At 35.6% G+C, this 17,084-nt stretch overlaps 1 protein-coding gene across 1 annotated transcript in view; it reads right to left on the minus strand.

Moving 5' to 3' along the window:
• Positions 1-17,084, minus strand: part of LOC115213359 (integrator complex subunit 2-like) — a 54,922-nt gene that overhangs the window by 22,100 nt on the left and 15,738 nt on the right. The window contains exons 7-16 of the mRNA XM_029782301.2: positions 16,380-16,546; positions 15,416-15,541; positions 13,749-13,820; positions 11,788-11,899; positions 10,044-10,112; positions 8,906-9,040; positions 7,971-8,286; positions 6,509-6,635; positions 5,184-5,317; positions 401-611 (exon numbers count right to left, since the gene is read on the minus strand). Coding sequence (XP_029638161.1) covers positions 401-611; positions 5,184-5,317; positions 6,509-6,635; positions 7,971-8,286; positions 8,906-9,040; positions 10,044-10,112; positions 11,788-11,899; positions 13,749-13,820; positions 15,416-15,541; positions 16,380-16,546 — 1,469 coding nt within the window. The remainder of the gene's footprint in view (positions 1-400; positions 612-5,183; positions 5,318-6,508; positions 6,636-7,970; positions 8,287-8,905; positions 9,041-10,043; positions 10,113-11,787; positions 11,900-13,748; positions 13,821-15,415; positions 15,542-16,379; positions 16,547-17,084) is intronic.

Genomic DNA, 17,084 nt, shown 5'->3' on the forward strand with positions numbered 1-17,084 from the left:
AACTTAAGGGATGACCTGATACTTGCTTCAGATGCTTCACAGGGGAATCAAACAACAAAACGATACAACTGAGAAGCAAACATTTTACTTCACGGCCAGGTTTGTGTTCATAGTTTAATGAAAGATACAAATTCACACAGTATGAAATTCATTTGACACTTTCGCATTTAAACCATCCGTATCTGACCCAAATACTATACATGTTTCATGTTGAAACAAGTTAGATTTGGCCTCTCACACCTGCCTTACAATGTCATTCTAAAAATAAGCAATCACATCATCAAGACTAAGAGGTTATTAGATAATGCATAATAAATAAAAACAATATGAATAAATAAGTGTTGTATTTGACAGAGTAATCTGAATGCTAAAGGGTTGAAGAAATAAGTGAAACAATTACCTTCGAGGCATAAGACCATGTAACCGGAACCAAATTTTCTTGATTAGATCTTGGACTCGACGTGGAACTGAAGCATTCAAAATGGAAGGTAATGCAGCCACCACACAGTCAGCATACACAAGTAAATCCCGAGCAGGAATTAACAGTAAGCTGTCTAGAAGCTGGAAAATGGCCAATGGACATTGTTGCTTCTTAGCAACATCATCAACAGCTGTTAGTAAAGATAAATAAAATGTATAGATTAGCAATAAAAGAATCTTTTTTACATTTTAAAGTCACATTGAAGTAAATGCAATCTAATAAGGTTGCTGTAAAGAAAATTTTTTATTAAACGTGTTAGGTTTCTATCAGTCAGTGTTGACCATGCAATTGTACATTATGGCTCAGTCTGACCTAGATCTTTTTGAAGAAGACTAGCAGTTCTCCATGCATGCAAGTCTCCCGTCTCCACACTATCCCTATTTATCTAATGGAAAAGCTAGACCAATTCTGCTTGGCACCAGTGTTGCTTGGCACAGATGTTGCTGTCACAATGCAAAGAGTCAGAAGAGATACTGCAAGGCATCTCATCCAAACCCTCTAATAGTTTCATCAGTTCACTACCCTGGATAGGGACATTTTTATTGGCCCCCCAAAAGAATGAATGGCAAAACTGAACTCAGTGTACAGGGAGTTGGAATAAAAACTGTAAAGCATTCTATTCAACACTTTAATGACTCCATTAATTCACTGCCAACTCACTGCTGTCATCACCACTTAACACCCATTTTCTATGCTGGCATGGGTCAGATGGTTTGACAGAAGCTGGCAAGGCAAAGGATGGTTCCAGGCTCTATTGCCTTTAAATATATGGAAATTGTAGAAATGTCATTATACATACTGAAGTATGGAATGAAAACGAAAACTAATTAAATAGCTCAATGTGTATATAAGAAGTTCAGATTTTGCATAAAAAGTTCATTTTTTTTTTGTCAATTACATTATATTATCAGAAATATTAAATTTCTAAATGTCTCAAAGAGACATGAGCGGTGGTGGAGCGATAGAGTGGTTGTATACTGTCAACATAACGTGACAGTCCCGTATGGGAATTACACCACCGCTGTTTAGCCCTAGGAAGCATCGAACGCTTCCTGTCGGCTTTGACACATTTTCTGTCCCCTCCCCTTCACAAATATAAGGACACAGAAAATGTGTCAAAGCTGACAGGAAGCGTTCGATGCTTCCTAGGGCTAAACAGTGGTAGTGTAATTCCCATATGGGACTGTCACATTATGTTGACAGTATACAACCACATTATATTATGTTTTATAATTATCTTTCATAATTATTTTCCATTCATTAACTATGTTAGCATAGGCTAAACTGGTTATCACAGTTCAAGTTAGTTCTTGCTTTTGGAGTTACTGCTCTTATAGATGGAGTACAGGACTATGGATTTGAGATGGTCATCTGATCCATCAAACAAGACAATAATTCCAAATAAGGTCTGACTTAGACCATGACAACCAGTTCAACACATGCCAGCATGAAAAGTAGAAGCAAAAATGATGATGATGAAGATTTATTATTTTATTATTTTGTTAAGGTCATTTCTACTGAAATTTTAGCCAGCACTGATTTTTTGCTACAACATTTCGTATTGAGACATCAGATGTAAAGAAACAATGAGATCGTTTGTTTACAGCTGATGTCTCGATACAAAAAATCAGTTCTGGCCCAAGGTGCCACACAGTGGGACTGAACCTGAGATAGTTGGGAAGCAAGCTTTTTAACCATGCAGCAATACCTCCGCCTACCTTTATAGGTTTATAATATATCAGTATTATATAATCAGTGGAAGATGTATGCAACCTGACTGATTTCTGATTCCTTATCGGAGTATACGAACAAAGCTTCACACATATTACTTTACTAGAAATAACCTTAAGAAAATAATGTAAAGAGCACTGCTAACACAGAAGAACGTAGTAGTGGCTTATAAAAACATTTAATATACTTGATAATATATTATGGTTGCAAAACAAAATACCACACACTTACAAGCCATTACTGTTTACATACCAGCTCCAGGAATGCGTTTCATATGTAAATGGTTTATCCAATAACTTAACACAGCTGTATGCAGTGGCTATATAAGCAATGTTTTGGAGGTGAGAGTGGGTCAGATGGGTGCTGATGAAGGAGCAAAAACCCCTAAAATATGGCATATACACTCATTACCCAATTTTGTCTTCGATCTCATTGTTTGTTTACATCTGATATCTTGATATGAAGTGTTATCACAAAAGAATCAGTGCTGGCTATAATTTCTGTAGAATAACCTCAACAAAATAATGTATTAAGCTCTGCTAATGCAGTAGGATGTGGTGTTGACTCATAAAAATATTTAATATACTTTATAGTATATTATGGTTGCATAACGAAATACCACGCACCTACAAGCCATTAATATCATTTTATATATGGAATATATAATTAACTAGATATTAAATCATAAAAATGATTTTTTAAAGAAAACAATGGAGAAGTCAGAATGATCAAATTTATACAACTATAAAAGAAAATCTGATAGAACATCTCAGAAATTTATTTAGTTGTTAAATGAACTAATGAGGAAGCCTTTATGTGGTTGTTTGATCCACTAAAAATAGTAGCCAAATTGTTTCAAATCCCATTCTAATGTCTTAAAAGAGAAAAGGGCAAAGCAAATATTCTTAAAAAGATGGGATGGTCACATTTGTAGTGCCTCTGATCAGAGACGTGCTTGATCAGAGCTGCTTTGGGACAAAACGACAACTTGTTTACATACACTTACAATCACCATTGTATCCTGAAGATATGTTTATTTATTCTTAGTTACGACCTGATAGTTCCTTCCTGTCCGACATACCCACTATCATAAACATGCACACAAATATAACTCTCAAATATACCACGCAGAACAACATGAGTCAATTAACTCTATGCTAATCAAGTTATACAATTTTTGTTTTGTTCTAAATTTATTTTCATTTCACAGATTAGTCTGTGAATCTAGATAACTGCACTGAATTTGGAATTTTGTTGACTAAAAGGAACCAATACATTTCTTGTGTGTGTATGTATGTGCATGTTTATGACTGGATACAACAACATTTAACTCTTTAGCATTCAGGCTACTTTGTCATATTCAATGCTTCCTTATTTATGTTTTGAATTAATTATGTATTATCTTGTAGCTTTGAGAGTTCGATGATGTGATTATTTATTTTTAGAATGACATTCTAGGATAGGTGTTAGAGGCCAGATCTGGTTAGTTTTAACATAAAACAAGTAGAACATTTAGGCTGGACATGACCAGTTTAAATGCTAAAGGGTTAAGGATTTCCATTTCATTCATTGGCTCTTGTAATAAAACACTGGCAGTTCAGAAAGTTAGGCCACACATTCAGAATGGATTGCAACAGGACAGCACAGTTAATATTAAGATGGATGTTATCTGGAAACTAAAAGCCTGGGCACTTAAAGATCATCTAGTATAGAACAGGTGAAGGAGAGCTGAGAGATATGGTTTGCACATGTGGCAAGGCATAGAGAGCTGCTAAAAGTTGACCTCAATGGTGTTGAATCAACAAAACCTTATTTCTCAGTTGGGAAGAAGAGAATTAAATAATTTATCATTTTTCAGTCATTGAACTGTGGCCATGCTGGGGCACCACCTTGTAGGGTATTAGTTAGATTAGACAGACCCCCCCCCCCCCAGTACATCTTTTGAAGTCTAGTACTTATTCTATTGGTCTCATTTTGCCAGACCACTTAGTTATGGGGATGTAAACAAACCAACACTGCCAAGTGGTGAAGAGGACAAACACAAGCACAAAGACACACACATATATGATGGGCTTTCACACAGTTTCTGTCCACCAAATTCATTCACAATGCATTGGTAAGCCCAGGGCTATAGAAGAATATACTTGCTCAATATATCATGCAGTGGGATGGAACCCAAAACCACAAGGTTTCAAAGCAAACTTCATAACCACACAGCCATGCCTATGCTTATATAAAATTAAATAACAATAGTTTCACTCATCTAAAGACCAATAATAGCTATGATACGAATAACATACCTTTAACAAGATATGTTACATTGAAGTAGACTATCAATGACCAAATTGTGAATGTATAGTGAAAGATTTTGATACATAATATATTTAATACAATCCTTGGACTGCAACAATAATGAGGTACCACTTTCAATGGTTTTATTCAATTATATATGATTCTAGTACTTTGTCTTAGAAGACACCTGTCTAAGGTGCTGTGCAGTAAGATCAAACCTGGAACTACTTTGTTGTGAAGTGAAATTCTTAAACACACAGCCATATATTATTTGACAAAATAATAATGAAATAAAAGTAATTACAACATTGCATGTGTATACACATGTATATGTGTGTGTGTGTGGTTTATAACCCTTTAGCATTTAAACTGGCCATGTCCAGCTTATATATTCTATATTCTACCAGTTTTGTGTCCAAACTGGCCAAATCCAGCTCCTTATGCTTACTCTACAATATAATTCTAAAAATATACAATCACACCATCGAAATCCCAAAACTACAAGATAATGCATGATTAATTCAAAACAATGTGGATACATAAGCATTGCATTTGGCAGATTAATCTGAACACTAAAAGGTTAATGATGACAATGTCTTAATCATGATGTAGTCCCAAGACACAATCTGAGATGAAATTATTTAAAAAACAACTGCAACTCAGGAAAATATATATTTACCTTTCTGAAAGGCCTCAGGGGTACATACATTCTTAGAGGAGGCTCCTAGAGAGGGCAGTAGTCCTACTGGAGCCACAGACTCTTCCAACCAATCCTCCACAAGACACAAATGTGGATAATGTGTTGCTAGTAACCTGTAAAAGAGAGGGAAAGCTGTTTTAAAAGGACTGAAGAGATGATTCTTATTTCTTAATATCTTTTCATAAACAGCTACATGTCTAATGCTAACCATTTTACAGAGTGTAAAAAGCATTCAGTACACTCCATAAAGTGGTTGGTGTTAGGAAGGGCATCCAACCATAGAAACTATGCCGAAAATAGATAATTTGAGCCTGGTGCAACCTTCTAGCTTGCCAGCGCCTGTCAAACCATCCAACCCATGCCAGCATGGCAGGCAGATGTTAAATAATAATGATGATGATGATGATATAAATGATATCATTGTGGTGATAATGGTAAAAGTCATTTGCCCAAGATGTCACACAGGAGCTCATGACTGGACAATTAACCTCATCATAGTGAGGTAATCATTCAGTTATGCTGGAGTCATTTCTGTAAATTGCATACATCCACATCACCACTTCCGTTGGTTTACCATGTATGAGTCAGAGGGAACAATGTTGAATTAAATCTTTCTATGGCTGGATGCTCTTCCTGTCACAAACTCTCATCTGTTTCCATCTGAACATGCTTTGCATGGAAAAACTGTAAACATAAAACTATGTTTTGTATGAATGATGATCTTCATTATAGTCAGTGCATACAAGTTGAAAGTGGAGGCACGTGACTTAGTGATTAGGGTGTTAGCATCATGATCGTAAGATTGTGGTTTTGATTCCTAGACCGGGCGACGCGTTGTGTTCTTGAGCAAAACACTTCATTTCACGTTGCTCCAGTCCACTCAGCTGGCAAAAATGAGTAACGCTGCGATGGACTGGTGTCCCGTCCAGCTGGGGAACACATACGCCATAGAAACCGGGAAACCAGGCCCATGAGCCTGGCTAGGCTTTAAAAGGGCACATTTATTTATTTTATACATGTTGAAACAAGAACACACACAAATTTATTTATGTATATGAAAATATATGACAGGTTTCTTCCAGTTTCCATCTACAAAATTACTCCCAAAATATTAGTTGACCCAAGTTAAAGTAGATGACACCAATCAACAGTGTCTACACAGTGGGAATTAACCCAGAACCACAAGGTTCCAAAGCAAACATCTTAACCTTGCACCAAGCCTATATTTGCTACATTTTTTTTTAAAGATGTGGGTAAATACTAACAAACATTTGTTTAAATGTAAGCAAAGCTGTGATACTAACCTTAAAAGAGGAGAAAATAGACCAGCATAAAAGTGTTGGTTTTTCTGAGCCTCTTGAATTAGAAAATTTATGGGGATTTCTTCCATCACATATTCAGGATAAACCTTAATTTTACGGTTGCAGCTCACTGAAATTGATGATTGTAGGGAATGAAGAATAAACAAATAATACAGATAGTAGCTGTTGTTTGGAGAATTTCATTAAATATATTTTGTTATCAACACATTTAAGAATAATAGTGTACATGAAAAATTGACAGAGTCATTAGAGCATCAGATAGAATGTTGCTTTGGATTTCTACACTCTGGTTCAAGTCCTGCCTAGATCAACTTTGCCTTTCTTTCAGTATGGATAACTAAAATACCTGGCCAGGTCAGTGGATTGATAGAATTGTTAGAAACATTAGAAGAGATATTTTGGCAGAATCTGTTCCAGGTCTTTGAATTCTGAGTTCAGATCATGCCTAGGGGTACAATGGCCAGAAGTAATCATGTGACTACAGGAACACCCTATCCAACCCATAATTGGCTGGCATGTACAGATACACCTACAACCCACACAGGTATGGCATGACAAGACTTTTAACCAGTAAAGGATTGACAGAAGATGAATGGCATCATACAGAGAATTTTAGGCAAGAAGTTGACAGTTGAACGCATATTACACATACACTGCAGTGTGTAGGGCCTTTGTGGGTCAAAACTAACCATGAGTTAGTCCTACATCCATGTAATAGAACTACTCAATACAAACAATAACAACTTGAAATGTGAACAACATCCCATCGTGGTTCATTAGTTATTGAATCATTAATAAAGAACATCATATTCATAGAATATGCCAGGCAGCAAATTATTGGCAGAGTCCTTAGAGCACCAGACAAAATGCCTTATATATATATATATATATATATATGGAGAGAGAGAGGGGGGGGGGGTTCTAAGCTCAACCTTATTTTTCATCCTACCAGGGTCCCATAACTGAAGTATCAGTTGAAAGCAGAGGACTGGCTGAATTGTTAGAGAGTTGGTTGAAATGTTTTGCAGTAACTGTTCTGGTTCTTTGTGTTGAGTTCAAAACCTGCTGTGGCCTATTAGGTAATAGAATTGATCTGTCATCAGGTTTAGCACCTCTTCCTGGGTATCTTTAGCAGGGTCCACTCCATCACAAAAATTTGGTCCAGGTCTTCAGTTTGAGGATCCTTTCCTCTCTGCCTCCCATTAATCTAGTAGTCCTTGCAAAGTATCTTGTATATTGTTCTTCCCTCATCACTAAGTGATTGACCACACCCGAAATCATAGGTCCAAAGACAATATAAAGTAAACGAGATGCTTCAACCAGGTATCAAATCTACATCTCATACTCAGTTTGCTGAGAGCTTACTACACCACAAGCTTACACAACAGATTTAAAATCAATATTTGTTTTTCAATTTGACATCATCAATAAAGTAACAACTTACCAATTGATCTCATATTATTGAGCAAAGAATCTTCATAAAGTAGCATATAATATAACATTAGAAGTTGTGGCGTGAGGCAAGGTTGCTCCTCACTTGTCTTTTGATTAGGTTTAGAAGTTTCTACCATGCAGTTTGAGCGGACAGTAAACACAGATTCTTTAAAGACATCTAACACTTCTTGTTCACCAATAGGTTCATTCTGAAAATCTGACTTATTGCCCTTTACAAGAATTGAATTCACATAAACCTCAATAAGAAGTGGCAATTTGGTATGTAAAGGTACTGAACTATTGAGCATCTGCTTGTATATCCAGTCCTGAAATAGAGAGATTACAATAAATCAAATAATTATTCAAGAGAAAATAAAGAAGTCATCTCATTCATTAGCAGATTTTCCATAGTAGATAATCCTCAATATTTCATCAAGCAATGAAATGCTACTACTTTTATTCACCATTCCAAACACATTTTTACTAAATTCTCTGTAGTCATTCCATTTCAATCAAAGCCTTCCATATCTCTCCAAAAGCAGCCTTAGAATGTCATTACTTTGGAACTATTTCCACAAGGATTTCAAACAAAATATTAACCCTTTTTATTTGAATTTTTCTATTAAAAAAAAAAAAAAAAATCTTGTTCTTCCTTACTACAACAACTAATATATTTTCATTGTCCCAAGTAAGAGATAAATAAAACCAATTGATTTAGATTGATTTTCTTAATCAAATACATACTTTGGTGATTAATCTTGTTGACTATATTCAATTTATAGGACTTTAATCCTACTGCTTGGCACCATATAATGTAGAAAACATTGCCAGATCTTGTAGCTTAAATGAGTGTAAGGAGAGAAGGAAGTCCATGTCCCAGGAAGTTCAGAGCAAAAAAAAATTACATCAATAAATCAATATGAGATAGTTTTGCAAAGAACTTACTTTTATAGGTACTTTATGTTTGGCAAAAGAATAGGACTTGAGTAATTGGTAAATACTATGAACAGGTAAATAACCAGTCATATTGGCATTCAATTGTGGAGTGACTGGTACCTTGACAGCATGCATTGTAATGACCTGAAATAAGCAGAGAAAGAAAGTGAGAGTTGGTTACTAAAACACAATATGTAACAGTGATTACTAAATCCAAACATTATGTTATAATGCTACATACAACAATACATAGCAATAATTATTTAAAAAATAAACTACTCCATAATAATGTTACACATCACAACACAATAACACTGACATATGCAAGCATCACAGTACATAGTGGTAATTACTAATACATATGTTATATAAAACATGATATACAACTGTAATTAGTAAATATATATATAATGTTACATAGTATTACAATGCTACATAACAACAACAACACAGACATATATTTGATTATCACTTCAGTTCTATTCTATTATAGTTTAATCCTTTTTTTTTTATCATATTTCTAATGAAATACACTGTCTACCTGTCTTAATTAATTTTGAAAAACCTCAAGAATTTAGTAGTATTTAGTGAAATAATTAACTTCATTATTAATATATTGGTGTCCTGAACATAATTTGATAAAAGTACCTTGAATAAAATTATTATGCAAATTTTTTATTTAAATATGTTTTTTAACCCTTTAAGATTTAAACCATCCATATCTGGTCGAAATATTTTACTTGTTTTTATGTTCATACCAGCTAGATCTATAGCCTCTCACACCTAGCTTACATTGTCATGCTAAAAATATCAATTACATCATCGAAATCTTGAAGCTACAAGGTAATGCATGATTGATTTAAAACAATGTGAATAAATAAACATTACATTTGACAGAGTAATCTGAATGCTAAAGGGTTACAGCAGGTGGTTTCATATAAAAGATTCAGAAGTAGTTTTAAGTTGGTTAATATGAAGACACTTGTATGATGGGAACAAGATGTATAGGTATTTGTTTATTTTCTATACCATAGGCATTATCATCTGAGGGGTTACATTAACTACATTATCTTGGATTAAATATAGGATATTTCATAAAATAGAGAAATCATAAGTCTTTTAAAAATCTGACAGAAAATTCTCTTACTTGTTCAGTAAAAATTTCCTGAGTAAAAATATAACGTAGTTTTGTCAGAGAATTCGATTTTACTGGACTCTAAAATTAGAAAGAAGAATATACATTACTTTACAATATGGACATAGAATATAATAATAAACATTAATACATAAAAAAATGGTGGTGGTGGTGCTGGTGATAGCAGAATGGTGATGATGATGAAAATGAAGACTAGGTGGATGTTTCAAAAATTATCCTTTCACTAGTGGCAAATGATGGCAATCAAGAAGTGTCAATTTGCAAATGGCTTCTGTTTTTCTCTTTTCAATCCATGCTTTTTGATGGATAACACAGCTAAAAATCAAGAGGTGCCAGGAGAAATTAAGGCCTAAACACAAAACACATGTGACATGTCAAAATATAGCTATGATCAACATATATACATATCAACTGTACATCCACATATGATTAGGGGTTCTGTGATGATCACAGAAGAAAGTATAGGATCTCAATCAATATCAAGTGAGACAAGGTTGTTGAAGAGCCCAGACATATTTAGCAGCCAAAGATGTAGAAGTGAGGCAACAAAAAAACTAAGTGGGATGTTCCATTTAATAATTTTCAAAGTAGTTTTTCCCACTAAACCCTTTAGTTTATCGTAACGTATATTTGCCATTTAAATATGGCTAACCCCTAAGGGTGGATGCTACTGTAGTTTGTAGCCCCAGGAGGACACCTTCTCCAGCTGGCTATAAACACTTTTGTGAGGAAACATTTTCTATCTATACTTGACCAAGCTAGCTCATCTATCCATTCAGTCATCCATCCATCTCCCCACACTGTCTTTGGGAGGATTGTAGGGATAGAGACCTCAAGCATCTTTTCCATAGGGTCCTTTCAGAAGCAATAATCATTTGACTTTCTGGCTGGATTCCCAGGTATGACCAACAGAAACTATGGATATTATCCAGCTATCTCATTCTTGGTCAACCCCTAGATCTCCACTTGAATGTATTGGCTTGAAGAATCTGTCTTGCGATTTTTTTCCTGCAACATTCTAATCACATGTCCATAGCACCACAGCTGTAACCTCTCAATGCAGAGAAGTATTCTTCAAACTGGAAAGACTCTCTAATCTCGGAGCAACACGTCCTGTCAAGTAACATTACTCTAGAGATTCTTCAGAGAAACTCCATTTCAGATTCCTATATTCATGATCACACTCTTTTGGTCATTATCCAAATTCATGACCATAGGTGAGGATAGGCAAGGAAACCAAACTTATGTAAATCAACATATAAAATTATTAGAAAATTTAAGCAAAAATCAGCCTTGAGATGAAATGTGAATTCAGAAACATGAAGAACCAAATTAAAATAATTCAAGATGTTTTAAGCCTATTATGAAAGATTCAACAAAATCCTTCTAACAGCTTAATATCTGTCAGCAAACTTTGTACTGTCTTAAATATAGACGGCACTTTGCTTCATATCCTAAATGTCAGACTAGTATGTTCCACAAAAAAAAAAAAGTGATGATTGTAGTCAGAATACTGATCACACTGAATCAACCAGATATACTAAATACCAGCACATAACGTGGTGGACTTGTGGTTTTCTGCCAACCTCCAGCCTATGCAGAAGAGAGAGAGAGAGAGAGAGAGAGAGAGAGAGGAGAGAGAGAGAGAGAGAGAGAGAGAGGAGAGAGAGAGAGAGAGGGAGAGAGAGATAGGAGAGAGAGAGAGAGAGAGAGAGAGAGAGGATTGCCACATTACCTTCATGCCTAATGTAGCAGATACAAGATCAGCAATAGCATATGTCTGGTTACTATGGAAATGGATAGCTATCAAAAACAGGAGCTCCTCAAAAGATGTACCACCAGTTTCTCTGAGAAATAAAAATAAAACAAGCATGGAATAGCAGACATTAAACAATGATGATGATGAAAAAGATGGAATAGTCACATATGGAACACCTTTGATCATAAGTCAACTGAATCAAACAACAATTTATACCAAATCTGGCAAAGTGTAACTCACTTCAGAAAGAAATTATTAAAAATACAAATTTACAAAGGACCTGTCTACTTAGCTATTTGATATCTCCTACATCAACAATGCTACATTAACTGAACTATTGTTTTTTTTTCAAATAGATAACATCTGAGAGAAATTTATTCTCTGAATATTTTAAACTTTTCTATGTCTATAAGCGTATAATATTGTACATTTATTTAGTGATTCTCTAGTCATTATTTCAACAAGAGTGGAAGCAGAGAAGGTTTAGTGGTTAAGAAGTTCATTTCATGATTCTGGGTTCTGGGTTCAATCCCATTGCGTGACATTTTCGACAAGTGTCTTTAACATAGATTCAGTTTGATCTAAGCCTTCTTAAGCAACATTTTATACACAGAAATTCTGTAGATGACTGTCAAATGGAGTGTACATATACATTGACAGGTCCAGCCCCATCACATATTGTAAATTGGTTTGGGAATTAATTTAAAGGTGGAATACTTTAACTCTGAGTCTGAAAAATACTCAGCCACTTACACATTAATATAATGAATTGGACACCAGTTAATTGAACAAGTGAATACTAATCATTGAAACCGATGAAAGATCCAGTAGTTCAGTACGTATGGTGAACATTGTGCTTTGCTGAGGAATAATAATAATGATAATAATGAAATTATTGTATACAGTGCTCAGGTGCACCACAACTTGTCAGAAAGTGCATATAAAGCATATGCAGTAATGTACAAATGTCTGGAAAGCGAACAGTGTATGAGTCAGATACATGCTTGTGTGTGTATGGAGGGGAGAAAATCAGGTGTAGTGTTGGCGAATAATAATAATAATAATAATAATAATTGTGTACAGTGCTCAGGTGCACTACAACTCATCTAAAGTGTATATATAATCAGGTGAAGTTTCGGCGGATTTCGGAAAGCATGAGGGCCTTAAAAGATGCAGTGTCATGGCAGTCAACAACTGACGCAGGCAGTTTATTCCATGCTTCAGCAACTCTGAGCGTGAAAAAATGTTTCCGAAAGTCATGGGAGCTGTATTGTTTTCTGACTTTGTAGGCATGTCCACGTGTGTTAGACACATGGAGATCAAAAAGGTGTTCAGTGTTGTTGTTGGTGAAGTGGTTGATAACTTTGTGGGTGTTTACCAAGTCCGTCGCCAAACGCTGGAGCTTCAGTGAATCCATGCCCAGGGAAACAAGGCGCTCAGAATATGGTAGGTGTCTGATGGAGGGTATGCGTTTGGTTGCACGTCTCTGGACAGATTCCAGGAGGTCAATGTTCTGTGCAAGATAGGGGTTCCAAACTGATGATGCGAATTCCAAGTGTGGTCGTACCATAGCTGTATACAGTTTTAAATAGATGGCTGGAGAGCGGCTAACAAAAGACCTGCTGAGTGATGCCAAGACACCCTCGGCCTTCCTGACAATCTTAGAGATAATAAGACCAAAACATGTCTAGACTTGTCTCCCATATCTGCTGATATTATTAAAATAATACTAGTTATTGAGTAAATGCTGTCTTTTCCTTATCAGATAATTATTAATAATTTCTAATTAGATTTCAGATACTCACTACATTAAATATGTTAATACTGACTTAATTATATTTTTTTGTTGTTGCTGTTGTTTACATGAAGATTAAGTAAAGAAGAAAAGTTTCAACAAGTTTCAGTGGTACACAATAGAACTGATCTATTTTACTCACTTCTCAAAGGAATCACCAAACTTCATCAACCAACGAATCCACTCAGTTACTTGTCCTTCTTGTTCAGATGTTCTGAAATGAGAGAAGCCACAAATTGAAAACATATTTCTTGAATTAATGACAGTGATTTTAATCAGAATGAAGCAATTGGGTGCAGCGGTTTGGATACTAATGATTTGGCTTGGCAGACTGGATACTCAGTATGTTTTGACAACATTACATTTTGGCACTAGAGGCAGACACAAACACACACCCAGGCATATACACACAGAAATATAAAGAGAGAGAGAGAGAGAGAGAGACATGACACATGCATACAAACATAACTAGATGCTTACATACAGAGAGAGAAAGAGAGAGAGAGAGATAGAACAAGAGAAACATTGAAATATTTGGTGTCAATTAGGTCACTGTTTTGTTGTTTGTTCCTTCTCGAGCCATGCCTGGCTCATAAGGGCCGGTTTCCCGGTTTCCTTGGCGTATAGGTTCCCCATCTGGATGGGACGCTGGTCCGTCGCAGGTGAGCTGCAAGATGCAGGAGGAAAGAGTGAGAGAAAGTTGTGGCGAAAGAGTCAGCAGAAGTTTGCCATTACCTTCTGCTGGAGCTGCGTGGAGCTTAGGTGTTTCGCTCATAAACACACACATTGCCCAGTCTGAGATTCGAACACGTGATCTCTCGACTGTGAGTCCGCTGCTCTAACCACTAGGCCATGTGCCTCCATACAATTAGATCACTGTTGGATCAGCAACACCAAATAGATGGTACCAAAGCAGCTGTGTCAAAATGTTTCATACTTGATTTTAATATAAGTAGTACAGAAGATTATAAGCATCAATCTGCCAGCCATCTCGGCTATTGTATTGTCAGCCACCTCTACTAATGCAGGGTAGGTTTTGCTGACCAGTTCTATCATGCTGAACACCAGGCCATATCAGATGCTATATTTTGGAAACTTCTGCAGCCTTACAGAGGATAAAGACCACTGGATCTTTTCAGTTTGAATGGTAGTTTTTAACATAATTTCTAGGTAACAAAAAAATTTTAAACTTCGTATACTAGTAGAATGTGTTTATAAAACATCTTTTTCTCTTGGCTTTATTGAGAAAATTCTATAGTTTGTAAGATATTTGTTGTTTTTTTCTTCAATTTCTGCAATTTCAACCAATCAATGACGTCCATTGAGGTAAAAAAAAAAAAAAAACATTCTGTGCCGTATGAATATGTCCCTCGTTTAAGAAACAGATTGGGTTTAGTTACATTTGTGAAGAAAAAAAAGATACCCTTCTCTCCACCCCAAAACAGATTGAAATGCAATAGATCGATACTTGGGTCATAATTATGGGTGACAACTTCATATACACCGCTAGAAAAAATTGCTGTTCAAACCGAAAAGATCCAGACCACTTAATAACGTACATTGATATTATTGGCAGAGACACACAGCATGAACTTGATGGGATCAAGATTCCTGACCTGGTTTGATGAAACACATCTTGGTTACAACTTAAAGAAAATGGTGAATGATATTTGAGTAAGGTACGTCACATTGGGATCGAACCAGGAACCAGGTAATTGTGAAGCTAACTGTTCAACAACACATCCATGCAATATGTTTTGTGAAAAATGTAAACAAAAAGGTCCTCGACATTAATTGAATAAAACTTACGTCATAAAATACGGAGATGAAATAAGGAAACAGAGTCCAAGGGAGACAAATCGAGCGCCGGCAGCTGTCAGCGGAGGTTGTGATGTTATGAGATCGAGAATCAGCTTCATCTCTTGCTCAGTGAATCTGTCAAAAACCAAGAGAGGTTGTTATAAGTAGTAGTAGTAGTAGTAGTAGTAGAAGTAGTAGTAACAGCAATAAAGAAAATAATAATCCTTTCTACTAAAGGCACGAGGACTGAAAATTGACCCCAGTGTTTCACTGCTACTTAATTTATCAACCCTGAAAGGATGAAAGGCAAAGTCAACCTCAGCAGAATTTGAACCCAGAATGTAGCAATTATCAAAATAACACTGGACGTTCTGTCCAACGTGCTAGCTCATCGCCTAAGAATAATACTTTTAAATTTTGGTACAAGGCCAGCAACTTCAGAAAAGGGATTATGATGATTACATTGACCTCAGTGCTCAAAGGGTACTTGAAATGCAAAGATAAGCTTGGCAGAATTTGAACCCAGAAAATAAAGATGGATGAAATGCTGCTAAGCACCTGTTGGTCCCATGCCAGTGGCACATAAAAAACACCATTTGAGTATGGTTGTTGCCAGAATCACCTGACTGGCTCCCATGCTGGTGGCACGTAAAAAGCACCATTCGAGTGTGGTTGATGCCAGTACTGCCTGACTGACCCTCATACCGGTGGCACATAAAAAGCACCCACTATACTCTCAGAGTGGTTGGCGTTAGGAAAGACATCCAGCTGTAGAAACCTTGCCAGATTAGATTGGAGCATGGCACAGACTTCTGGCTAGTCAGTCCTCAGTCAAACTGTCCAACCCATGCCAGCATGGAAGGCAGACGTTAAACGATGATGATATGCTAACAATTTTGCCAGCTTGCTGCCTTACACACATAAAAATAAATATTAATAAAGACAACAAAAATACAGTAAAACAAGTACTTACTTGAAGGCAGCCATTCCTTTCAGAGCACAGTAAAGTCTGATGAATGAACTGGCTTTAATTACTTGGTTATTAGCAATTGCTTCATGAGGTTTTGGTAGTATCTCTTGTAGCAACTCAAGTAGGGTTTCCCTGAGAGAGATTAACAACACCATCTTGCCTTTCTTTTTCTAAATTGATACAAAATATAATAGAAATGTCAATGCAGATAAAGATATAAATAAAAGAGATATATACAAAATATATAGATGTTTAAATAGAATATCTAAAGAGGCTCGAATACTGACCGAAAGGAAAAATAAATGTCAGTTCTTTTTTATGTGTAATTTTTTATGTGTTAAAAGCAAATAACTTTTTAATTTTGCTTATAATTTTATAACTTTTATCATTTTTTGTTTTATAATTTTATTTTCATTCTTGTTGGATCCTGCTTATCTACCCACAACAGTTTATTTTTCATTTGGCTGCAATCATTTTCTCTAGGTCTATTCCTAGGAACACATTTAGTTAGCAGCAGAGGAGATAACTCCCGAAATACTTTAAAATGTGTTTTGCAATTATAAGGGCTGATTTGAAATCTGCCAGACAGAGCACACGTTGAAAAATTTCAATCAAGTTTTGACATAAGATTTATAAATCTATTTGTTTTGCTATCATAATTAAATAATAAACATAAAATTTTGTCGTTTTTTTTTTAATTTGCCCGAT

Source organism: Octopus sinensis, linkage group LG6, assembly GCF_006345805.1.
Source record: "Octopus sinensis linkage group LG6, ASM634580v1, whole genome shotgun sequence".
Taxonomy (NCBI): domain Eukaryota; kingdom Metazoa; phylum Mollusca; class Cephalopoda; order Octopoda; family Octopodidae; genus Octopus; species Octopus sinensis.